Source organism: Dermacentor silvarum, chromosome 6, assembly GCF_013339745.2.
Source record: "Dermacentor silvarum isolate Dsil-2018 chromosome 6, BIME_Dsil_1.4, whole genome shotgun sequence".
NCBI classification, from domain to species: Eukaryota; Metazoa; Arthropoda; class Arachnida; order Ixodida; family Ixodidae; genus Dermacentor; species Dermacentor silvarum.
Genome location: NC_051159.1, coordinates 28,027,560 through 28,041,706, shown reverse-complemented (window position 1 = coordinate 28,041,706; position 14,147 = coordinate 28,027,560). Strand labels below are relative to the sequence as shown.

Genomic DNA, 14,147 nt, shown 5'->3' with positions numbered 1-14,147 from the left:
GCCATCATCTTCGCCGCATATCTCTCCTCCAAAACTAGTGCAGAGATCACCCTACAGGCCAAGTCAGCTGAGTCTTGTATTCCTGAAAACGCATTCCCCTCTCACCGCCCTCTCTCTCACGCATCTCAATCTCCATCAAAACTCATGCCCCCAATCCTCCCATCTCATGCCTCGGCATCATTCATAACGTCGGCACTCACTTCACTCCTGCTCAGCTCATGCATGACCTTGAATCATTCACGACTGATATTCTCGCTGCTCATATGATGGGCACCACTGAATCGGTGATCATAACCTTTGCTGGCACCGTCATACCCCACTTCACATATTTTAATCGCGTCGCTTTCCGATGCCGCCCTCATAAGCTTAAGCCCTCCACATGCACCCGTTGTCTTGCTCTGGGACCAAGACAACCAATACCCTCCGTGCCCACCAATACCCTCAACACAGCGTTCCGGGCAAGTGCCGCCGCTGTGCTGCTGCTCTGCCCGCGGATCCTACCGCTCACGTATGTGCCCAAACCTGGTGCATTCATTGCCAAGTAAACACTCATTCCTCTCTCGGTCCCACCTGCCCCTTCCTCCTTGCTAAGCAACGCGAGTGTGCTAAAGCCACGTTTCTCCATCGCACAGCTCTGCACCGGGCCACACAGGCCACCCCTTCCTCCGCCTCCTCCTCCGCTCATCATGAATCCCCAGCACCTCCGGCCCCATCATCACCGGGCTCCTACGCTGCTACAGTAAAAGGCTCCTCGGCGCCAGCGTCCCTTTCTTCTGCTACTATACCCTCACCATCCCTGATTGACGAGAGCCGCTCCTTCGATCTCCGGCTCACAATGCTGGAGCGCCACCAGCGCGAGCAACAGCACATCTCCCATGATTTACAACAGCAAATCCATGCATTGACACAAACCCTCCAGACAACTATAGTCGGGTACAACTTTAGAAGGCAGCGGCATTTGCCCCTCAAAGGCGGATGCACACGAGCCTTCACCAATGGGCGCGCACTCTACACTGACGTCATGAGCCGGACGCCGACGAAGAACATGGCAGCCCGCGCTTCCAACTGGGCCTAGTCGCGTCAGCGGGACTATTTCTTTAGTCGCAGAGGCAATCGGCTGCTGCGCTTCGGCCATCTGGGCGGGGCCTCTCCTGCCTTCTTAAGTTGTATTCGACTATACTTCCTCTCTAACATCCCAGCTTACCAAGCTTATGAGCACCTTTCCACGCTCATAACCCGGTCCTCCAAAGCCCAGGTTGCCCCACTGGCTGACTTGGTCGTAACCACTACCACCGCACACCACACTCGCTTGGTTCAACTAGAAACTTCCGATTATCCAGATTCACACCACCCTCCAAGCGCAATCTAAGCAATTGGAATCCTTCACCTCTATGCTTCAGTCCCTGCAGAAGTCTCTCCCCCCAGCCAAAGAAGAGACGCGCGCCCACAAACACTTCTACCTCTACCCTATCTTAGATGGCGCGTGGAAAGGACCTCGACATTGTGCAGTGGAACTGCCAAAACCTCTGCCATAATAAGACCCCCCCCTCCATCAGTATCTCCTCACCTGCCCCTCCCCCTGCCCCATTTTCTCCTTCTCCAGGAGACTCGGACGGCCCGCACCGTCCCAGGTTACTGTGCCTACCACGCCACGATGCGGACGCCGCTTGCGTCCATTTATGTACGCTGTGACGTCCTCATCGAGCCACTTGACATCCCCTCCAGCGTCCTTAAATATTTAGTTGGTATGATCTATTATCAACCTTCGTCCCGCATCTCACTCGCCTTTATATCTTTCTACAATCCCCCTGTCACATGCTGTTTATTCACTGCCCTGGGCAAGTTCCTTCATTCTCTTCCTTCCACCACGCATCTCCTCCTTGGGGGTGACTTTAACGCCCCTCACACACTCTGTGGCTGCCCCCAGACCCTCAAACCCAGCTGCCTTCTCCATTGTCTTACCCAGGAACGCCACCTCACCCTTCTTGATAGTCTTGGCTCCCCTACTCGAGCGGGCACTGTCTCACAGCACTTCACGACACCCAACTTCACTTTCTCTCGTTTTCCTTTCACTAACAGGTCACAGCCGAAACACTTCTCAGTGACCACTTTCTCATTCATATTGCCACGTCTCTTTCCCACATCCCTCGATGGCACCCAGTAACTCACACTGACTGGCAGGCATTTCATACTAATCTTCTTCCCATCTCCTTTGAATCTTACACCAACCGGACGTCGCGCATCTCCACAGCGCTGTCGTCAGGTAGCCATCACATTCACTCATGTCACCCGATCCCAGACCCAGATCCCCACTTTCTCATCTCTCTCCATCTTTCTGGCTCTCCCATTCCTATCGTCCCCCAATGCAAAGTTCTTGGCTTCCCTTTGCATGCAGCCAAGAATGTGCATGCCCTCCACCACGCTGTCACGAAATGCCACTCAGTAACTCACCTCCTGTGGCGCGTGGTCACTCGGCGCTAAGGTCTCCACGAGGCTCGCGCGTGCCGCGTCATCCATGCGCTCGCCCTCAACAAGTTCCTGTGCTCTGCACCTTACGGTTCCTTCACGAACACTCAACACCCTTGAAACTGCCCTTGTAGGCCTCTACAAGGCAGCTCTCAACCTCCCTATTACTACCTTTACCACTAAGCTTTTTGCCACAGGCCTCTTCCATCCTCTCCACCGTGACTCCCAGCTTGCCCGGCTTACCCTTACCCGTCAGGGTCAGTGATTACTGGCCCAGGCGGGTATCTCTCCCATTCTGGTTTCCACATTTACCTCTCCTATATCCACCCCGGCTCCCCCACCATTCGTATCCTCCCCCTCCCGTGTCCAATATGTCCCCCGTCTTGCGTGCCGGCCGTCGTCACGCGGCAGTGCAGTGCCATTTCCCCCCCTTTACTACCCAAGGAGTAGCCTACACGGATGCCTCTTTCGTGGCTCCTCGAGGTTCCTGCAGCTACGCTATCTACCATCCCCACCTCCCAGCCCCTGAAACCCACACCAGCGGGCCGTTCCTACACCCTCCGGATGCACTCTCTCTCGAGGTCCTTGCCATTGTCCATGCCCTACAATCATTTCCCTCCCCTCTCTCTCTCCCAGAGTATACAATATACTCCGATTCCCAAGCCACCATCCACCACATACAGAACCGCACCCCATCCCATTCACTCCAATAGGTGGTCGAACGAGCGGTCTCTGCACTGCAGCCTTCCACCGTTTTCCTCCGCTGGGTCCCTGGGCATTCAGGGATTGACGGAAATGAGCTGGCCCATCAGCTCCGTGACACTTCTAACCCTGCACCGTTGATTCCCTGGCCCAAGCTGTTGGAGGACTGTGGAAGACTCTCCCTGCGCCGCACCATCAAGGAAGTCTACCTCCAGCTCGGTCTCGACAAGCGCCTCTACCCTCCCCCACATCCATCACTCACTGTGCCGGAGGCTCGCCTTCTGCAGCACATCCAAATTAATGCACGGGTAACCCCCTCCCGCCTGTTTCTCTATCGCTATTGATCCGACCCCAGCTGGCCCAATTGCCCCTCTACACATGCGGGCCTATCTCATCGCCTTTTAAAATATTGCCCGGCTGCTCAGCAATCGGATTCCTATCCTCCACCTTCCCTTTCCCTTTCCATCATCACTTGGCTCGAATAGCTTGGCGCTGAAGGGGAAGAAGAACAGAGTAGACTTGCCACCCAGGCGGTCGATATGCTCGACCTGTAATTTTTTAGGTGAATAAATGTCTAATACTACTACTACTACTACTACGACTACTACTACTACTTATAGTGCTGTATTTAGTTAGCTCTTCTATGTGATACTGTGACACCGTAGTTATTGGAATGTTTGTGTGTAACAAAAGTGAGACTGGCTGCATTGTTGTCAACTCCATGTTACGAGTCTTCTAACCCTTTCCATACCACGCCCATTAGGCATCGTTAGCGCGCTATCAATGGTTTGAACCTCTGCTTTCGAGACCTTCCGCGCCACTCACGAACACACTGCGTTATCGGACGTGAAGGAGAACTATACAGTAAACCTTCATTGAACAAAGTGAACGGGACGGCGAAAAAATTTGATTTAGGCAGTAATTTGATAAATGCGATTACTCCATAAAAGCTAAAAAAGTATAGCTGAAATAGCACAGCTCCGCGGAAGTCATGTGCGGGTATCACGCGACGTATTTTCGGTCACGATTGGCTCTTTCACATGAGCTGCGGGAGGGAGCCAATTGATTCGGGTGACTTTGGGGCACGCTGAGCATGCGAAAAGTGGCGCGGAGTAACATATTCCATGGCGCACTATTTCCACAGCACCGCATCGGCGTCGCCATGGTGCCGCTGATAACCGTGCAGGCACAGCATGAAGGGAAAGGGCACGCCGACGGAGAGGGTCGCTCGCTCGCTCGGCGTGAACACTAAAGGTGGCGCCACATCATTCTTTTACCCTGTCAACTGAGCCAGCGAGGAGGTCCGGGGGCTTATCCGCCTCTCCCTGTTAGTGGAACGGAGTGGCGTGGTTGCACTCGCGCTGTTTTCAGGGAAACAAGCACAAGAGCTCCCGCGCCTTTTGTTTTGACTTGCGTCGGCACCATGACAGTTGCTCTTTATCGCGGTGGGTGATTGCGATGATCATAGATCTAGCGATCACGATGATCGGCACGCTGCACAGCGCCATCACCCCGATCAAAAAGAACAAGCTGAGAGGGCAGCGGTGAGGAAAGGCACGTGCAAGTCAAGTGAGATGCCACAAGAGGAAGAAGGTCGCTACCTTTAGTTTATTCAAAGGGCTTAGACGCAAAAGGCACTGAGCACCGCCGGGCAGATGTGCACCCGCTCGCCACTGATAACACGTGGGCGTAGCATGGAGGAAAAGGGTGCACAGAGGGCACGATGGCGTAGCTGGTGATGGAGGGGGTCACTCGCTTCGCCCAGCACGGAACGCTTCGCTCGGAGTGAAAGGTGCTAAGCGCCGCCGTGAGTGCGCACGTCCCTTGACAATTCGCTTTATGAGGAGCAGCTTATCGGTTATGCTTCGAGCAATCCAGTTCAAAATGCACGCGTTTCGGTCGAGACTGAGAGAAATTTCAAATAAAGCAATCATTTAAGTAAAGCGGCTTTGTTATAATGAGGGTTTACTGTATTTTAGTTTTCTACGCAATTTGCTCTTTTCCCACGAGGTGTTGATTTTTGAACGCGTTCCAAAGTTTCGCAATCATCAAAATGGAAAGCAAAAATGGCCGCCCGCTATCGCTGGTTTGAAACGCCGCTTTCGAGACCTTCTGTGCCACTCTCGAACACACTGCAACATCAGATGTCAAGGCGAACTATATTTTTGTTTTTTAAGCAGTTCGCTGTTTTCCTGCCAGGCCATAATTTTTTAACGCACTCCGAAGTTTTGCAATTGTCAAAGTAGAAAGCAAAAATGGCCACCTCCAAGAGGGGCGCACGCACTTCAAAAGATCGCAGATCTTGTGATTCCGCTGCCTCCGCGGCTGATTTTATCTATGGATCGAGCAGCAGCAAGTCTGCGGATGCTGCTTTGTCGTCAGACTTTGACTTTGAGAGCGACGACGACACAAACCAGCCCGGAACATCGGCTGCCGCAGCGTGGCACGCCTAACTATAGTGCTTGCAGTTAAATTTTTGTAGCGAAATACCTGTTCAATAAAAAATATAAATTTTTTCAGAGATGGTGTCTATTAAACAGCAATACATTTTGTATATCTCATAATTTTTGTTACATTTCTTTTCTTAGTAGATAGAAGTGTGTCTTTACAAACTTTGTTCAATTTTATCCCACAATCTTGATTGTGGCAATTTATATCTTTTTTATGACATATATGTCGTTCATAAAACGTTTATGCATGAAAAGTGCATTCGTTCTGCTTTTTATTTATGTATTAAATAAAATATTGAGTGCTGTAGTTCCTCAGAAAAAAAAAAAAGATCTGGCGTAACCTACAAAAATCACCTATTTTCCCCATGGTAGGGAAATAGTTAAGCCGCTCCTACGGCGTTTTTTCTCTAACCTCCGTCATTATTATGGAAACACTAAAGAAAGAAGGATAGAACTCGTTCAGCCTTGTGTCATCCTCAGCATCGTGATTGGCCCGCTTCCCACCCATTGCACTCTATTTGCACACCTCTGCCTTCAGCCACCGAGTTACTTTCCTGCAAAGCTTGCTTGCCTCAAGGCTGATCTTGCTGCCTCTTGAAAAAACAAATCTCACATAATGTTCAAAACATAGTTACAAATTAATACAACATGCTTTCTCGGAGTCATAATTCTTGGGAAGAACTTGTGTTACCTCCTTGAAAATACGGCAAAAAACTTTTACGGCTTCTAAACATTTCCCTGGCAGTGCAGTTTTGTCCAATCAGAGAGCACAAACCTAGATTTTGTGCTCTAGTGTTCTATCCACTAAACTTTTGCAGCTGCCACATCCTCTCGTGTAGTCCCACCAGCAGACGAGAGAGAACGACTACTCACTGAGTAACAGCACAACTCCAAAGCATGACAGGCACGAATACAAGAAAGGCAGGTAGCCACTCCACAGGGCTGCAAAATGGCACAAAGTGAAAACAGCAATCAGAATATGCAGCTGCCACAGCTAAGCTAAGCACTAAAGTTTGATAAACAGCGCAAGGACACCAGAGGGGACCGAAAGAGCACTGACTTTCAACAGTTTTTCTTTACAGAAAGCATCGCTGTATATATAGTCACAAAGAAGCACCACAGCCATATGCAGAACGCAGCAAAAAAACACAAAACATTGAATGTAGTGATAGCTCGCAGTACCTCATCTCCTTGTCAGTGAGAGCGACAGAGGGGCACTTATGCAACCCTCTTTTAAACATAACATTTTTTCCGCCTCGATCATCTCGCATGTGACACGACCTCTGTGCTTTGTGATACTACACTCATTGAATCTAGGGCTGCATTCACACGTGCTGCAGTGGGCAGAAAGCCATCCATGTTTTGCGTGGTCTACATTGTACATGTGTTCTTTCAGCCTTTCATTTACACATCGGCCTGTAAGCTAAGCAGCTGGCTAATCAAGCTTGGTTGGCAACAGCTGGTCCTAAACAGTAATAAATGTAAATCTATGCCAATTTCCCGCAACCATAATCAGTATGACGTTCCCTACACAATTAATGATATCCCAATCGACAATGTAAACTCAATTAAGTACCTAGGCATTATGATAACGCATGATTTAAACTGGTGCTCGCATGTAACTAACATCATATCATCTGCTAACAAAACCTTGGGATTTCTGAAACGCAACCTCTGCAATGCTCCTTAACAGGTAAAATTACAAGCATACAAAACACTGGTTAGGCCAAAACTCGAATACGCATCACCCATATGGCATCTCAGCAGATTTACCTCAGCAATGCATTAGAATCCATACAGAAGCGCGCCGTAAGATGCATTCACCCGTCATACTCATATGATATCAGTGTTTCACCATTAAAAGTAGATTCTGGTTTGAACACGCTAATGCACTGTCGCCGTATCGCAAGCTTATTATTCCACAAATTCTACACCAGTTCGCTTCGCCACGCACCTTACATTTTACCACCTTCACGCATATCGCTGCGCACAGGCCACCCAGTAAATGTTGCTCGTCCTAGTGCACGCACTGTCACCTGCTCGCAATCAATTTTTCATCGCACAGCTAAAGACTGGACTGGCCTTCCCACCACGTCGCTGCCATCACCACCTGATCTGCCTTCATGGAAGAAGTAACAAGTGTTCTTTCTGTAAATTAACATAGTGGACAACCTTCTGTATTATTTTTGTACACGCACCCCTTATGTAATGCCCCGCAAGGGTTCTTCAAGCTAATAAAATGAAATTTCAAATGGCAAAGCCGAAAATAAGGGGGTTATCAAAGACATCAGTGTGGATAATTACAAATTTTGACCACCTAGCTACTTCCACCAAGAAAAACCAGTTCGTTAAGCACATAGTAAAAGCAGCGCCACACACGGAGAAAAGACGATGACCCACAGTGCACCACTGCTAGTATACAACTGTGCATTCAGTGTGAGCACAAGAGATCGGAATTTAGGCTTGCCAGCTGCAGTCCAACTATAGATAGGCCACTGGCCAAAATGCACACTTGCGTCCAGAATGTGCAATTTCAAGTCCTGAAAAAATTAATTTATGGGGTTTTACGTGCCAAAACCACGATCTGATTATGAGGCACGCCGTAGTGGGGGGACCTCGGAAATTTGGACCACCTGGGGTTCTTTAACGTGCACCTAAATCTAAGTACACGGGTGTTTTCGTATTTCGCCCCCATCTAAATGCGGCCGCCGTGGCCGGGATTCGATCCCGCGACCTCGTGCTCAGCAGCCCAACACCATAGAATTTCAAGTCCTGAAAGCACAAACCAATTTTTTTCTTTACCTTGAGAGGGCGGCACGCGGACTTGTACTCCACTACTAAGACCGTCAGTCTAGCTCAAGCGTGTGATCTTCGCACGTCACTGATGAGGTCTGCTCATAAGATGAATCTGAGCTGTCTCATATTTTTACTTGGACCAAAACTAGCACGTTGATGTGTTTGGTCTTCTTTTCTTTTCTTTGTTTAAAGAAACCTACAATGCATTATCACAAGAAAATTTTTAATGTAATGGCCTCTAGGCCAGTCCAATGATATCATTATAGTGAACAAATCAACAGTAGTTTTACAGCAAAAAGCGCTAACTTGGCAGATTTCTGGAAAAAATTTGGCCTCTTAAAAGTTGCTTATAAACACTAGTACTACATAATCAAGGTGAATCCTTATAGGTTCTACAGGCAAGGTTGTGCAGCATTCCACACAGAAAAACTTTCTTGCGTCACCACATTCCACATTTACCATCAAATTTCAAAAGCACTATAAGTCACATATATATATTATAAGACGATGCCCGGGACGAAGGCAGAGCTCTTGTATTTTGACACAGCGCAAGACAGCCAACGAGCACCAACCCGACAAATGATGATGATAATCATGAGGATGGGTATATACAGATGAAGACGATGATGAGCTTTAGCGCTCACATTAACTTCCCCCCCTCACGAAAGCGGTGGGCAAGACAGCGGGTCAGGAAGTATACGAACGCCGAAGATAAGGCTTCAGGCGAGAGACGTTAACGATTTCAGTGCTGCGGCAACGGCGGTCAGTAACCGAGTTAACAGGAGCCACGCGATAGTTCACAGCAGATGTTCTTTCAAGCACGGTATATGGGCCGCAATATCTATAAAGAAATTTTTCACAGAGCCTCGGTACTCGAACAGGTGTCCACTGGAGCACTTTGTTGCCTGGACGGAACAAAATGACACGACAGGCCGCATCTCAACGGACTTTCCTCTAGTCCTGAATGGTTGCGGTGTTGGCGCGCGCAATTTCGCGGCAGTGGGCGACGCGGGCAGCGAACTCCTCTAGTAAAGATTCGGATGAAACAGAAAGCGTAGAGAGAAAGGCGGTATCCAAAACAAAAGACGGTGCACGGCCGTACACGAGGAAAAAGGAGCTGCAGTTTGTTGAGCGTTGAACAGCAGTATTACAGTTAAACCTGCTTATAATGAACCTCCATATAACAAATACCTGGATATAACAAAGTTTTTCTCTTCCCCGCCATTGCTCCATAGAAGCACATGTATTTGAGACCTCTACGTAACGAAGTGGCAGCGAGAGACCCCCTCGAAATAAAGAATTTTCCCCGCCAACAACTAGAGATTTCGCCCCAAATTTGTGGGCATGCGTGACTCTCACGCGTCCCCTGATGTTGTTTTCCCCGTGGCTCCCGTAATCCGGTCGCCGCGTAGCTTTATGGCGGCGCAGTTGCACCGTATTACGAGAGATGGCACTGGTGTTGCGCTGCTAACGCCACCTGCGGGCGCCACCGCAGGCGCCACCTGCAGGCGCCACCGCGGGTTAGGCGGGCGGTGAAGGGAGAAGGTTGGGCTTCTTTGGGTTGGGATCGGTGAGCGACGCGGACGTCCCACGCGTGCGCCGATCCACGCTTCGCGAGACGTCTCGCGAGGCTCGGAGCGGGGCCCTGGTATGGACGAACACGGATCATTCGAATGCGCCACCGTTCGCGTGACCGTACACGTGAACGACTAGGCGATGGTGTCATAGCATGGGGCTAACGTATTCGCTCGCTATCGGGTCGCGGTGAGTCGGACTTACTTGATTTGTCGCGCGCCCATGTGAATGTTCTATTGGTTGTAATTCGGCTAGTGTACATTAGTGTATGAAAGGTGCAATAAATGCCCTTTTGATTGTCTGCACTACTGTGTTGTCGTTCCTTTGTCCCAAGAGCACATGTGAGACCCCACATCTGGCTGCCCAACGTGGACCTCTTGGGGCATCGGAACATAATTTTAACAGTTTTGCTCGGTCCGCGACAACCTTTGTTTCAACCGAAGCGTAGTCCTAGCATAGATTTTGATCGCTAGTGTCGGCGGCGTGCTTTCTTGAGTGAGGCGACGGTTTCTGTAGCGTGTTTGAACTTTTCAACATGCTAAGCCTTTTCGTGAGTGTTTTGTTGAAGTACTGTACACTCGTCGGTATGAGAGCCACGTGGTCTGCATCCTGGGAGAGCGAGGCCTAGCGCCCGCGGAGCATTGGCAAGCCTGAAGCGAGTGAGTACGAAAGCCTCGTGGGTGGTCCGAATTTCTTATGTAAATAGCTTCTTCTATCTCTTTGACTTCGGAAGTCGCGGCTCAGTGAGACGGGTGGCCATGGGCTGACTGGTATTGCGGCCTGGCACCAACGCTCCGACACCGTCTGGGACTGTGGGCGCCGTCAACTCGGATGCTGTGTGCACCGAGCGGGGTAGGACCACCTCACAGAGCTAACGTCTCCTCGCGGCTGCATGTTGTGCCCATTTTGGGTGATGTTTTTTTTTTTTTGGTTGCCGGTTCTTGTCAGGGTAGCGACGCATTAGGCCTAAGGCTTTACGAAGCCGCCTGTCGCACGTGGAGGGACACAACCTGGTGGACCGTCGTGCTGAGGTGTCGCACTTTGCTTCCCTCATTTTAGTTAGCCTCGCACGAATTGAAATTCTCGTTCGACATAAGAAAGTGTGAACTTAGCATCTGAAATGCCGCCCGAAATTTTGCTACCGAATTGAACATCGTACCACGTGGGCGATGCGTATGCCGAATTCCTCTCCCTTGCACTACTTTAGTGTTTGTCGAGTGCATTGAGTGTACGTAGCGTGAGCGGAGTCGCCCCTGGTTTGCTGTCACCTGCACATCGTTTGCGCTACTGCCCCGGCCTACAAACGAGCCACCCCTGGCAATGGACATGCCTGTGGCCAGTTCGGCGCAGCGACTTCGGTGGCCGCCTATGTCCGGCTTGCAATGCTCGGTGGCTGGGAAAAGAGCTGGCAGTCACCAACGGCTACAGCGGCTCTCGCCGGCAGGGGCGCGTCGGCGCGTGCGACGCTTGCTCGTGCCGACTTCTGCATCGCCGTTTCCGGAGTTCTGGACTGGAGTCGTGCCATCGAATCTGCAGACGTGGTGCTGTAACCAACGGACACCAGCGGTGAACCCCAGAGACAATGTCGGCTCCCATGTTGTGTATAACGTGTGGACATTTCCTCGGCGCGACCGCTGTTGCATGTACTAACTCTTGTTCGCGACGCGCGATGATAGACCTTGTGACATGTTGACAGGCCTTGTGTGATAGACCTTGTGACAGGCGGGCCCAAAAGGGAGAAGGTGGTTCCTCTTTGGGTTGGGATCAGTGAGCGACGCGGACGTCCCGCGCTTGCTCCGATCCACGCTTCGCGAGACGTCTCACGAGGCTCGGAGCTGGGCACCGGTATGGACGAACACGGATCGTTCGAACGCGCCACCGTTCGCGTGACCGTATACGTGAACGACTAGGCGATGGTGTCATAGCATGGGGCTAACGTATTCGCTCGCTATCGGGTCGCGGTGAGTCGGACTTACTTGATTTGTCGCGCGCCCATGTGAATGTTCTATTGGTTGTAATTCGGCTAGTGTACATTAGTGTATGAAAGGTGCAATAAATGCCCTTTTGATTGTCTGCACTACTGTGTTGTCGTTCCTTTGTCCCAAGAGCACATGTGAGACCCCACAAATTTTGTCACTTTTGCGTGAGCAGCAACCGGAAGCACCTTTTCTGCCGCAACAGAATGCGAAGTGAGCGCACGTGTGCGTGCGTGCGAGCGTGTGCGAGGCGGGCCTGCATCCCTCGACCCGGCGAACTTGCCGCCGCGGACATGGCCTTACCCCTCCCTTCATTCAAACCCCTGCCGCTTACTGCAGCTGGCCTAGCCCGCCAAGCTGGCACTCTCCCTTTCCAGCTGATGCTGCCGACGCGCTGGCAGACGCTGTGACACATCACACTCGATGAGCGCAGACGTGCGCTGTCATACGCTGGCGGCGTGTTGAAATGCCGCTGCAGAAGTGAGCGAAGTGACCTTCGTGCTGTGCAAACTGAGCGCCGAGAACACACAGCACGCACAAAGCTACGAGCCGCCGATGCACCTACACTGCCTAGACTCTGCCCCAACACAGATAGCTTTCAAGATACGGCCCGCGTGACAGCGCGCCGCCGCGCAGTACGCAGTTGATGACAGAGTACAGTACAATGCTGCCCGCTATCCCTTGCTCCCTTGTCGGTGCCTCAAGCACAACGGAAGAAGGCGCATTTCCTCCCTGCTTTTCTTACTTGTGCGTGCAAGATTTCGACACGGTCGTCGGCTCCCCTCACACGTTTTCACTCGCACATACAGCATACAGAGCGCGGTGACATCGTTATCGCCCTTGGACTTTAAACGGAACATCTATGAGCCAAGACCAATTTTAGGGCCACAACGCGTCATAGACACCATCTTTAGATAGCAAATACGGATCTCAAGGGCCATACTTTACCTGGCAGGAAACCAAAAATACGCCCCCGGCACTTTGAGCGGCCAATGCCATCGTCAAGCCACCAAGCCAAGCGACACAAAAAGTCAAAATGGCCGCTCAGGCCGGCGCGGGGTGGCAGTTCGCAACGTATGATGCGGGAACGATCCCACAGTTGTGATGCAATAGCGGGGTTACCAATGCATTGGGTTCTATGGGAGCTGTGCCGGGACCGGCCGAAAACGACGTAACAGCCAGGAAAACTGAGCACCCGCAAACGTAACAGCAGGGTTCTACTGTAACACTATACGACGCCATCATGATGCTCGCTCTTCATTTCCGATGCCCTGGCGATTGTGCGAAGCGACACGTGTCCACGCATCCAGTACCTGGTGTGCCATTCCAAGGATGAGTGCTTCAACGAAAACAGAAAACGGGTGTGCGTTACAATCGAGGGCGCGTTAGAATAGAGTAAATACGGTAAGCGTTTCGTTTTCGAATTTTCGTGCCGAACCTGCATATAACGAAATCCCCTTTATAACAAAGTTTTTTGGGAATTTGTCAATTTTGTTATTTGCAGGTTTAACTGTATAAGCAAATGTGACGAAAGGAAGTATAGTGTCCCAGTTGGTGTGATCGGGTTTAACATACATGGAAATCATGTCGGACAGAGTTCGATGGCAACGCTCGGTAAGACTACTGGTTTGGGGATGATACGCTGAGGTGGTCCTATGGATGGTGTTTGAGGCCAGCAGGACTTCAGCAAGAACATGGGAAAGAAATGTCTTGCCACGGTCACTTAGAAGAACACGAAGCGCACCGTGGCACAAGATTATGGCATGCAGGACAAACTCTGCGACTTGAGAGGCTGCAACAGAAGGAAGAGCTGCCGTCTCAGCGTAGCGAGTGAGGTGGTCCACGGCGGTGACAATCCAGCGGTGACCCGTGGGTGTAAGCGGAAGGGGTCCGATAATATCGATACTGTTGTCGGGAACCGAGGGGTCGCAGCGGAGCGCCAGAACAAGAGGACCAGCTCAGCAGCTGTGCCGTGCTTGCGCCGCTCGCACGCGCCGCCCAACTTTATTTTTCTTGTCAGTCGCAGCCGGCCCCAAGGCACCGGCCGAGAGCGTTGACCTTAGCGTTCGCGCTTAGCAGCGTCGGTGGGCGCTACAGGGCCCCCCGCCTAGACGGAACGGCGAAATGTACTCGTCGACGAGGCAGAGATGGGGCTGTCTTGGTGTCAAGCATATCGACGGGT

General features: G+C 51.1%; 1 protein-coding gene across 1 annotated transcript in view; it reads right to left on the bottom strand.

Annotated features, from left to right (window-relative positions):
- The window catches only part of LOC119455347 (protein LMBR1L-like), a 98,797-nt gene that overhangs the window by 56,858 nt on the left and 27,792 nt on the right, over positions 1-14,147 (bottom strand). The window contains 1 exon segment of the mRNA XM_037716730.2: positions 6,492-6,560. Coding sequence (XP_037572658.1) covers positions 6,492-6,560 — 69 coding nt within the window.